Consider the following 12,045-nt stretch of genomic DNA (forward strand, 5'->3'; position numbering starts at 1 on the left):
AATGGTTGGCTACCAAGGATTTTTCCAACCCAGCTTAAGGGCACCCAGTCCTTCAAATTATACGTGTTTGAGGTTGAAAGACCAACCTTGCTGACACCAGAATACAAATATCCATTTTTAACAGATCAGATAAGCCACTTTAGAATCATGGAATGGTTTGAGTTGAAAGGGACCTTAAAGATCATCTCATCCCAACCCCCTGCCATGGGCAGGGACACCTTCCACTACCCCAGGTTGCTCAGAGCCCCTTCCAACCTGGTCTTCAACACTTCCAGGGATGGGGCAGCGACACCATCTGTCAAAAATATACTTTCCTCTCTATGGACTAGTTTCCAGATACAGCAGCAGAGGGTTTAATGGTTATCTGCTAGATAAACAAGTCCTGCTTGGCAAAAAACAGGTAAAAATCAGGTAAAAAGCCTAATGTTCATTTCCAGGTTCTGGAGAACACAACTCTAAAATTCCACCTCCAGTCACCACAGGACTGAACACTTCCCACTCCATCCCCTACATTTCAGCAGTGTTAGTGTTGAAAACTAACACTAACAGCCCAGAGAACTGACTATTTTTAAAAATCATAAAACATTAAAACTTGAGTCAAACAGTTAATTTTGTACAGTCGCAAGCAATTTTAGGCATGTCCTTAACATTTTTACATCAGTGCTTCCAGGTTAAGAGGCAGGACAGCACTGAAACATCAGCCCTGGAAGTCTTTTTCACAGTAAAAGTCTGGCCTGGGGTTTTGCAGAAAAAAAAAAACAACAAAAAAGGAAGTTGTGTGATCTGAACAAAGCTTTGTAGAGTAATTGTTCATTTCTCATACTCATTATTCATAGAGTAATATTAAGAAAGATTTTTACCTCACAAGAAATACAGATGAAATGGAAGTTCTATTCAGAAGCCTTTAATTGTTTGGGTTTTTTTGAACAGGCTTAAAATATGCAAATGAAGAAAAAATACACGGATATTATAAATAACATAAACCAGATAAGCTTACACAGTAACACTACAAACATCCCAGAGGGGAAAGAATGCAGTATTAACATCAAAAATTGCCAAGCAATCAAATTTGCCTAATTCTAGGCAAAAATATTCACAGAATCAGACAGAAGGATTTTAGTTGGGTACAACTCCCCCTATTGATACAGTTCCTTTTTAGAAGAGAGACCATTATTCCAACTATGTGCACATAAGGTTCCTCTTCCTGCTTGCAGCTTAAAAATAAATATTTTATGTTTGTGTACAGTGCTCTTCAACAGAGATGACAACAACCTGAACAATTTCTTAGGAAATACTCCCAGCGAGGTAGGTATATCAGAATTTCCACTTTACAAATGGAAAGGAGATTTTCCCAGAGTCTCCCAGCTGTTTAGTGCCAGAGCCACATCCCCTGACTCTGCAACAAACCTTTCCCACTAGGCAATGCTCTTTTTTTAGGTTATACTATTGCATTCAAAAATTTATTTTAAGACAACATGTATGTTTGATATTACAATATAGCATTTTGTAATAAAACAAGAATACAGTATAGCTCATCTTTGAGGTACCATTCCTCTCCCCTCCCCAACTCTTTTACATGGAGGTCATAAAAATAATTATGGAGTAAAGCAAAGGAGTTTTTCAAATTATGTGCTATAAAAGCAGATATGTAAGTGACTGAAGTGTTATGTTTCTGTTCAGAAAGACTATTTGTTTTATTTTGCTACTGAAAACTTATGCTGGGCACTAGGACCATGCAGTTTGAGGTTTTTCAGGATGGTAAGCACTTGCAGTTTAGTGTCAGTAACTCCAGTCCATCTCAGTAATTAGTACAGGTACTTTTCCCATGCTTAGCAAAATGATGATCTAAATCCACCTCCTCCCTGCAGGGGCTGCTAAAACACTTTTGAAGCTACACATTCAGCTCCCACATCCACTAAGTGAGAGTCTTGGTTAAGACAAACACACGTGATTTCAGGTTTTGACAGGTTCCCATTTTCAAGTTTTACAACAAAATGACTGATTCCTGTATTGGGACTGACAGAAGACAAGTGGGACTTGGTTAAATTTGCTGGCAAAGTACAGTTGAGATCTGAAACCAAATAACCAATCCAATTTCTCATGTATGCTCCATGACTCACCACCAGTATATTGGCATCTAATATTTTGGAGGATCCACTGCCCTCAGAACTCGGTTCTCCTTCACTGCAGTGGTCTGTCCAAGGGAAAACAAACTGTTCTTTAGGTGTTCCTGAGCTTCTGCTGGATCCACCAGGGTCCTTCTGTTCCAACCCAACAGCTAGCTGGCACAGGAATTCAAAAAAGTCCCTCGCACGTTCTCTCACCTGAAGAGAAAGACCAGGAGGGAGCATTGGGAAGAACAAAGAGATTGTTGTGAAGAATGAAGAGAGCGTGAAGAAATAAGAGATCCTTGTGAACAAAGCAAGAGGTTCTGACTTTCAGAAATCTGAGCTACAACTCCTTCAGTTAAAAGACAAATATTTATCAGAGACAAGGCTCAGAAGTCAGTGTCAAACTACTGGATGTTGTACAAACTCCCCTTGAAAGCCGAGGCTGAGAGTAATTGCCACCATCCTCCTGCAAATCCTCCTCTTTCACGAGGAGCCAATCTCAAAATCAATATTTCAGTTACAAAGAGCTTTCCTACTTGGCAGTCACTGTTATAAGGCCAAGCAGTGTTTTTAGCTTAGAAAACAACTACCTCTGGTTGGGCTGAGCTCTCAGCAAGTTCCTAAGTAGCACAAGCTGCAATCGCACTGATAAAACAGTCTAGAAAAGGAAGGCACAAATAAATAAATAAATACCATACTTCATCCAGTGTTTCTCCTCCAGAGGGGGTGAATGAAGGACATTGCTCTCCAGCATCCTTTGCCATAGCTTTGAGGTCAGCCAAGGGCCTTCCTTCTGCAACACCATATTTCTGTGAGGGATAAGGTACAAAAAGAGGGGTTGTCAAGATGTGTCAAGTCTCCTGTTCCCCTTCCACTGCAAACAGCTTTGTTTTCTTGAATTCTGCAATGTAACATGAAAGTTTAACCACCTTTCATATTTTATGCCAATTTTGAGGGGAGGAGGTATCTTTATATTTGCTATTTAAAATTTTTCTAAAACTATGTATTTTTTATATATATATATATATAAAATATATATATATTTATAGATATATGTGTGTGTATATATATAAATATTGGGTAGACAAATATATTAAGAGCAGCATCTCATTTAAAGCACTGACATTCAAAACATGACCTTCAGCCTGATCTTTAGCTTGAGATTGTTTCCTCCAATGACACTCCTAGCTAACAAAATTCAAGTGTCTTTGTAACTGAGGTTACACTGCAAACACTTCTGTGCACAGCTGTTCACATGAGGATAAGCTCCATTTACTTTTCATTTGCACAAGCACCAAAGGGAATTATTTTTCACAAGTAAGAAACAAATGTTTTCTCTACACATTTCTGAAATCTCCACAGCAGAGGATAAATCTCTGCAGATTAATCCTTCATTGCCACTAACATAATTATCATGGAATATAATATATAAATTACTACAGTCTTCAGAATTTAAATATAATGATATACTGAAATACTCTTTCAATCCCCTTCTCTAAAGCAGAATAGCAGCAGTTTAAGAACACTAAGAAAGATATGAAGAAATCAGTGCTCTGAAGCTGCTGGAAATGGAATCCTAATCCTAAAGATTTTTCCAGAAAAATCATGAAAGCAAGGCATGAGAGAATAAAACTTTCTTAAGAGGGTCAGTGACATGTGTTCTTTTAAAGCACTTTGCTTCTTTTTGTGCAATTCACTTAATACCTGTTATCCTAGTAGTGACTCACAACCAGTGACCTGCAGACACTGTACTGGCATTTCCATACATCCATAACAGTGTAACAGAGACGTAAGATTATTCTTTCTAAAATCTGGTATCATGAGCCATAATATTTTTCTAAAAAGTCAGGTGGTAAAGCAACTAAAGAAGTTTGGGAGGCATTTAACTTGTTGGTCTCAGGGGAAGAGCTGGAATTTCTGAGAGAAAAAAGGATTCAAACAGGAAATGCTACAGTCATGTGCTGCTCCTTAAACAATAAATATTACCTTATTTAAATCATTAAAGCATCGCAGTTGCAACATTTATCACTAAATTTTGGCTTTGCTTCACAATTCTGCAAACAATTCATTGTCCCTGATGTGAAGAGTTCAGTTTTCAGTGATTAAGAACACAGCAAATAATGCTCTCCACTGTTAAATCTACGATTTAATAAGCCAAGATATCAATCAGCAGTAAGCTACATTTTCAAATTCTTCAGTATTTGATATTAAAACAAATTCTTCTGGCACTTACTCTCTCTCGCAGTCTTGCATCATACTTGATTTCCAAATCTCTGCAGAACTTATTCTTTCCTAGAATGGCAGTAGCAGTCTAGAAAGTGAATATACAGTCACATCAATGGGATGGAACAGAGACCATGTTACACCACAACAGCCAAGGTGAATCACATCGGTAGCGCCCAACAACCCAAACCAACAAAATAAAAAGTTTTCCAGCTGAATTTTGTGAGAATTGGACATATGGCCTAGACTGGGAAAAGCTTCTGGACTTTCCTTCACAATTCAAAGTCCAGAAGAGTTGAAACACTTAGCACCTATGAAAGGTGGGCAGCAGGATTTACTGGGATAAAAGCCCCATCTTGAGCGTAACACTGCTCACAAATCCATCGTGTCCACACATTCTTCACATGTACTGCGTGGGGCAGACTCAGGTCCTAAAAACTGCTCAGTTAATCCAACTGCAAAAAACATCTGTCTGACACCTGCCTGGCTGCCACAGCCAATCCCAGAATCATTAGGGCTGGAAGGGACCTCTGGAGATCATCCAGTCCAGTTCTCCTGCCAAGGCAGGGTCACCTGGAGCAGGTGACACAGGAATGTGCCCAGGTGGGTTTGGAATGTCTCCAGAGAGGGAGACTCCACGACCTCCCTGGGCAGCTGTTCCAGTGCTCAATGGAAAGAAATTCTTTGTCATGTTGAGGTGGAACTTGTGTTTTAGTTTGTGGCCATTGCTCCTCGTCCTGTCACTGGGCACCACTGAAAAGAGCCCAGCACCACCCTCCTGGCTCCTGTCTTGGAGATATTTATGTGCATTAATGAGATCCCCTCTCTGTCTTCTCTTCTCCAGACTAATGAGGCCCAGCTCCTGCAGGGAGATACTCCAGACCCCTGATCATCTCTGTGGCCTCCACTGGATCCCCTCTGACAGCTCCCTGCCTTTCTTAAACTGGGAACTAAAAGATGGTCAACCTGCTCCAGTTCCTACATGCACCAATGTGTGAAGGCTGTACTGGGCTCACAGGAACTTTGGACTGGTAATATCTGCTGGTAGTGTTGTGCAAACATCCACACCCAAATTGAAGTTCAAATAACTCACTTGGAAAAGGCTCCTTGGGTTCTGGCAAAGAAGAAGCAGCCTTGTTGTACTGACAAGATTTTATGATTGATTTAACACACTGCTTAGGAAAAGCTTTATCTTGTAACTTCAAATTTCTGTCACAGAATAACGGCAAAATTCAGATAGGGTCGAGTCTGCTTCCTTGTATATATGAATAGCATAGCTAATTGTATGATTATATGCTGGAATTTCCTCTTTTTCAACAGAATTTGTACATTCCTCTCATATTTGATCTATGAAGTGACAGCTTAGTAACAAGACACTTCAGAGATTTGCAGCTGCCAAGAAAGGGAATTCCAACCACATGGAAACTGCACCTTTATACATCTCTGGAAAAGCTTTCACCAAGTCTGGATAGCTTGTCAAACAAATGGCAAAACACATGTCCTTTAGGCAAAGGAAAAATTCAGGTCTGTCTTCTCCATTGTGAGAGTACAAATGTTTTCCACAGAAAAGGCTGTCTCTAATACAAGGAAAAAAATCCAAACCCAATTCCCCTAAGGCAGGCACATAGCCCAGACAGTTTTATGAAAGTCAGAAAGTACTATTGATTTAAAATATAATCACTGCCTTCCACAGAAGATATGTCCTGGAACAACTGATCTCTGACTTTAAAACTTCTGATTCCCTAATTTTGAGTATTTCATAATCTTGCACACAAAATCACATGTAATCCCACTCAGTAATTTACATTTTTTTCCTCTTTATTTAACATATAATGCATCAAGGTGAGAGGTGTGATGTTCCTGGCAAAATCCAACCTCTCTGCACATCTAATGATCCTTGCTCTGACTTCACAGCAAAACTTGATCTTGCCTATATTGGCCTGGATTCCTCAAAATTTCTTCCACAAATCCACAGGCACAACAGTGCATGAAATCCTGCAAAATGAGCTGGCCTTTATTGATTCCCAACTGAGCTGTTCTCAACAAAATTTCCCTACCCATAGAGGTTTCCTGCAGTTCTACACAACTCAAACTGCAGTGGCGGGTCCATCAAAACAGCTTTTGGCTCTCCCTGCATTATTTTTGCATCATCAATCGCAAACAAATGCTGAATTTTGCAGCTAATTGTTGCCTCAAGAAGCACTCACCTGCTTTGCTCGAAGGAGGTCACTTGAAAAGACATGAGTAAACTTCACATTACTGAGAAATACACCAGCAGCATCTGCTTGTCTGAAACCAGTTGCAGAGAGTGGCTCATCCACTCCTTGACCTGCAAAATAAAAACCCATCAACATTAAGACATGCAAATTTTAGATCATCGAGCAGCTGAGCAAGTATGACAATAAAGAGTCTGCTCAGTCATAATAAAACCCTTCTCCTTCAGTAAAGCCAAGCATTGGGAAAAGTTACCGCTCTTCTGGTCTTCCCTAAACTCAGTCACACAATTTTAACAAAACAAAGGAGTACAGGATAGGAACACAGAAGGATCACTACCAGTGATATTTATATTAATCTATACCTCTGAAAAATTTAAACTTAAAACCATGCTGGTATAGGCCTCAGACCTCTCAAAAACACAAGGCTACCTTCACTTGCTATGCTGGAGAGGGGAGAGAAACCCACTGCACGTCATTTGACCCAGAGAGCTTGGAATTTAAAATACATCACTGGTACTTCCAAGAAAGTAAGGCAGGGAAATATTCTTTATTCATTTTACTATGAGCACAAAGCCCTGCTGCCAGATCTGTAAACAGCAATGTCACAGAGGTAGAAAACAGAGGTAAGAAAATCTAGGAGCATGAGCTCTTCCTCACAACATGTAGCATTGTATAAAGTTCATTTATTCAGAGTACAACCCCAGCAGGTTCCTCGTAGTGATGCCTTGATTTTCCTACAACAGACATCCAAGCAGCCCAGTGTGTGTTTTCAGTTCTGTGTGTCCAAGTCAGCAGCCACTAAGGTGAAGTCTAGTTTTAAATGTATCTAATAAAGACTGCCTTCCTAGAAGGAGCTGAGATTGAACAATTCAAGCATTTAAACAATCTTTTTGCGATATTATTCTGTAGTAATACTTAACAGCTGAGCAGTTGGTTACAGGGCTTCACCACGATTTTCCAGTAGAATAACTGATACTAACCTTGTAGTATCTTGTCTTTGTTGTATCTTGTTTCTCCACTGAAAGAGATTATAAACAACAACAAAAAAATTAACTCATAATCGGTTTACTGAATTTTCAAGAATGTTCTTATATTGGACACCAAGAGACAGCAGAGCCTGAATGTGAAAAACAGAATACAGCACAGATTCTTTTCAAAAGGATGCACCTAAAGGCTTTACAGCAACAAAAATCCATTTTCAACCAGTCAGCCCCAATCATGCTATCAATATTTTTAAGACAAACCCACCTGGAATAAAAGGAAATGAAGTGACTACTTAGATTTATCAACAATGCAGCATAATTTATCTATAACAACTACACCTCCATGCTGGAGAGGATAAAGTTGGTGGAAGATTCTGGAGCCCTGTTATGAAAGGCATGTGTTGGCCAGCTGGACCTCAAGATGAGCCTCAAACACGTAACTGTTCACAGAAGGCCAGTACCTTTAAAATGAGCTCCCATCCCTTTGGTGAACGATCTGGCATCTTTCTAAAGTGCCTGCAAGAAACTCACATGAACTTTTCAAGTTCAACAAATTCATCCAGGCTCATGTTTTCTAGCTGATGTAAAAATTAACTGTGGTCACAGCACCATGTCAGCAAGATCCAGGTCTTTAAGGAAAGAGTTTCTCTTAAGAGGAAGAAAATGAGAAAGGAAAATCAGTTTTACTGATTAAGCGTTAAATCACAGAAGCATGGAACTGTTTGGGTTGGAAGGCACCTGAAAGATCATCTTGTTCCAACCCCCTGTCATGGGCAGGGACACCTTCCACTATCCCAGGTTGCTCAGAACCCCATCCAACCTGGCCTTCAACACTTCCAGAGATGGGGCAGGCACAGCTTCTCTGGGCAACCTGTGCCAGGGCCTCTCCATCCTCACAAGGAAGAATTTCTTCCTAATATCCAATCTAAACCTACTCTCTGTCAGTTTGAAGCCATTCCCCCTTCTCCTGTCACTCCAGGCCCTTGGAGATAGTCTCTCCCCATCTACCTTGTGGGCTCCCTTCAGGTCCTGGAAGGCCACAATTAGGTCACCCCAGGCTGAACAATCCCAACTCTCTCAGCCTTTCCTCACAGCAGAGCTGCTCCATCCCTCTGATCACCTTGGTGTCCCTCCTCTGGACTCGCTCCAACATCTCCATGTCCTTGCTGTGCTGGGTCCCAGAGCTGGAGGCAGCACTGCAGGGGGGGGGTCCCCCCAGAGCGGGGCAGAGGGGGCAAAATCCCGCCCTGCCCTACTGCCCACGCAGTCCTTACTCTAACGGAGAACCCCAGGGTTCAGCTTCCATAAAAACTAAAGGGTTCACTCCTGCCCATCGCAGGCAGCGGGAGCTGCTCCGAGCGCCCACAGAGCCGGGGCTGGCGGTCGGTACTCACTGCCGCACGACGGTCAGCCCGAAGCGAACCATGGCAGGGCTGGCTCAGGTGAGCTCAGGTGAGCTCAGAGCCGGGCTCAGGAGGGATTTCCGGCGGGATCTCCGGCGGGATTCCAGGCGGGATTCCAGGCGGGATTCCAGGCGGGATCTCCGGCGGGATCCCAGGTGAGCGCAGCTCCCGCCTGCCCGCACTGCGGCGCCGCGCGCGCCGCGGTGACGTCACGGGCCCGCCTCGCGCCCCGCGGTGACGTCACGCGGAGAAAAGGAGGTGGCTCCCGGGAGAAAAGGACGCTCCGGGAAGATCTCATGGCTCCGGGCGTCTCCCTGACAGTAGCGGGTAGCCATGTGCGGGACGGGCTCTGCTCCCAGGGGACCAGCGATGGGACGAGAGCACACGGCCTGAAGGGGAAGTTCAGGTGGGACGTCAGGGAAAAAAAAAAATTCCTCATGGAGAGGGTTTCCAAGCATTTAAACAGTCCGCGCGCCGTCCCTGGTGGTGTTTAAAATAGATTTAAAAGCCCCGTGGCTGCGGCACGTTGCGAACAGGGCTCAGCGGTGTTAGGTTCGCAGCCGGACTCAGAAGTCGCCTCCACCCTAAATGATGCTCCGATTGTCACTTTGCCGTTGTAAGCAGGTGGTTTTCGCCTTAAAACCCTGGTTTTCACGTGATTTCACGATTCTGGTGTTAAGGAAACTTCCCTGCCCGACCGTCCAGGAGCCGCTCTGGCGGTGACACTGTTGCACCGCCTTCGGTCCTCCTGCAGCTGCACTGAAAATGTTCCTCGGCTCCAGCACCAGAGAATTCAGTAAGTCTGTCATGTAGCAGAGCACATAATACTTGGTGATGTTCAGCCTGGTTACATCGACTCAGTTAAGAACACTTAATCGGCAACAGGGCTTTGCTCAGAGTAGTATCAGTACATTGATATTTTTATGATAGATGAAATTTATATGATAAATGCAAATGGCATTACTAACAAGGCAGTTAAAAGTCTTGGGAGCCAAATCACACCTCAGAGTAACCATCAGCAAAGGAAAGCTGGTTCAAAAGAGCAGTGTCAGGCCAGCGGTGCACAGGGTACAAAGTGTATGTGGTGTGGGCATCCACAGCCAGCTGGGACCATGCTGGCCCTGTGCTGCAGAATCACAGAATGGGTTTGGGTTGGAAGGGACCTTAAAGACCATCTTGTTCCAACACCCCTGCCATGGGCAGGGTCACCTTCAACTAGACCAGGTTGATCCTAGCCCTGCCCAACTTGACCTTGAACACTTCCAGGGATGTGGCATCCACTGCTTCTCTGGGCAGCCTAGAAATTACTGCTGGTGAAATGGACAAAGTAACACAAGAAGTGACTGGAAATCATCCTCTGACCCTCAGAAAGCTGAATTTTTATGGATTACAGAAAATGTGATTAACCAAAATGTTAGTTGGTCAGATGGCTGAGCGTGTTTCCTCTTGGATTTCACAACCGGATGGAATAAATGCTATCTAAAAATCAGAAATTCTGGTTTGCACAGAGATCTGACCTAACTTTGCAACTGGTTTGAGCTTTAACACCAAACACATCCTAAATGATGCCTAAAACATAATTTGTTTCATTTGATAGTTTAAACCAGCTGCTAAATTAGATCTTTAATGCAACAGCAGGTCTGTTTCATTCCTGTTTTATCTTCTTTGGCAGCGTGGAATTAACCTCATATTTCTGCAGTGCTTTTGCTCCACAGATTTCAGAGCTGACATTTTCAAGGGGTGAGACCAGTGACATGTCTCTCCTCTGTAAATGAGCCAGTGCCAAATGACTCAGCTCTGGCCTGTTTCTGTTGTATCACTGTTAAAAACAACTGTGTTTTACTGTGATGAGGAGACCCCGGCTGTGTCTTGAGCATGTTTTAGAAGGACAAGAATCAAACATGAGCCAACACTGTTGGCATCTATATTTTTATAAGTATGTGTTTTGATACAGGTCCATTTGCAGAAGTGATAGCCCTTCAGGCAAAGTTTTAAAGAGACTGCCTGAAGTTGCACAGCATTAACATTCTTATTTTTCATTTCTTCCTCCTCAGAAATTTCTCTGATCTGCAGCAGCACATCGTGTCAGTCTGTGTTTATGAGTCTATTTTTTTAAATTGACCCATTGAAACAAAATGTTTATAAAGCACAACTGCTACCATGAGCACAGAAGCTCACCAGATGAGGAGCAGTATTTTGAGGAAGTCATCTTGGGAAGGAAAAGCTTTTGTGAAGCCGGGAATTAAGCATTTTTGAATGAGAATCTTTTTTCCCAATAGAAATTTTAAACTTTGGTAATGTAGACTGTCTAGTAAATTCATCATCATATAGATCTCATATCATGAACATCAGACAATATCCTAAATCCAGAGTGAGTTGTGATAGAATCATAGAAGCATAGAATGGTTTGGGTTGGAAGGGACCTGAAAGATCATCTGCTTCCTACATCTGTGGCATGGGCAGGGACACCTTCCACTATCCCAGGTTGCTCAGAGCCCCATCCAACCTGGCCTTGGACACTTCCAGGGATGGGGCAGCCACAGCTTCTCTGGGCAACCTGTGCCAGGGCCTCCCCACCCTCCCAGGGAAGAATTTCTTCCTAATATCCAATCCAAACCTGCTCTCTGTCAGTTTGAAGCCATTGCCCCTTGTCCTGTCACTCCAGGCCCTTGGAAAAAGTCCCTCTCCATCTTTCTTGTGGGTTCCCTTCAGGTCCTGGAAGGCCACCATTAGGTCACCCCAAAGCTTCTCTTCTCCAGGCTGAACAATCCCAACTCTCTCAGCCTTTCCTCACAGCAGAGCTGCTCCATCCCTCTGATCATCTTGTTGTCCCTCCTCTGACCTCGCTTCAACAGCTCCATGTCCTTGCTGTGCTGTGCCCCCAGAGCTGGAGGCAGCACTGCAGGTGGGTCTCCCCAGAGCAGGGCAGAGGAGCAGAATCCCTCCCACCACCTGCTGCCCACGCTGCTTTGGGTGCAGCCCAGGGCATGGGGGGGTTTCTGGGTCCAGCCTCTCACCCACCAGCACCCCCAAGTCCTTCTCCCCAGGGCTGCTCTCCAGCTGTTCATCCCCAGCCTGGGTTGATACCAGGGTGGTTGATATCCTGACC

The 12,045-nt window shown here is 43.3% G+C and overlaps 1 protein-coding gene across 2 annotated transcripts; it reads right to left on the minus strand.

Moving 5' to 3' along the window:
* Positions 1–888: 888 nt before the first annotated feature.
* On the minus strand, positions 889–9,102 carry TIGAR (TP53 induced glycolysis regulatory phosphatase). Of its 2 annotated transcripts, none has more exons than XM_027715328.2 (6): positions 8,928–9,102; positions 7,531–7,568; positions 6,542–6,663; positions 4,345–4,422; positions 2,810–2,920; positions 889–2,324 (listed from the first exon to the last, which is right to left on the minus strand). In XM_027715328.2, exons 1-6 carry the CDS (start codon positions 8,957–8,959, stop codon positions 1,875–1,877), a joined length of 831 nt encoding a protein of 276 aa, XP_027571129.1. In that variant the 5' UTR covers positions 8,960–9,102; the 3' UTR covers positions 889–1,874. The 2 variants fall into 2 exon arrangements, with proteins under 2 accessions (XP_027571129.1, XP_027571131.1); XM_027715330.2 differs by having other exon boundaries at positions 2,239–2,324; positions 2,805–2,920.
* Positions 9,103–12,045: the final 2,943 nt, after the last annotated feature.

This window comes from Pipra filicauda, unplaced genomic scaffold, assembly GCF_003945595.2.
Source record: "Pipra filicauda isolate LSUMZ 115617 unplaced genomic scaffold, ASM394559v2 scaffold188_size1440453_pilon, whole genome shotgun sequence".
NCBI classification, from domain to species: domain Eukaryota; kingdom Metazoa; phylum Chordata; class Aves; order Passeriformes; family Pipridae; genus Pipra; species Pipra filicauda.

What these genes read in the sequence shown, in the direction of transcription:
- TIGAR (XM_027715328.2), bottom strand. Translation starts at nt 8,959, where the DNA reads ATGGTTCGCTTCGGGCTGACCGTCGTGCGGCA. An exon ending in GGGCTGACCGTCGTGCGGCA is followed by an intron (nt 7,569 to 8,927) that starts GTGAGTACCGAC and finishes AATCTCTTTCAG; the next exon opens with TGGAGAAACAAGATACAACA. An exon ending in GAGGAGAAACACTGGATGAA is followed by an intron (nt 2,325 to 2,809) that starts GTATGGTATTTA and finishes CTTTCTCTTCAG; the next exon opens with GTGAGAGAACGTGCGAGGGA.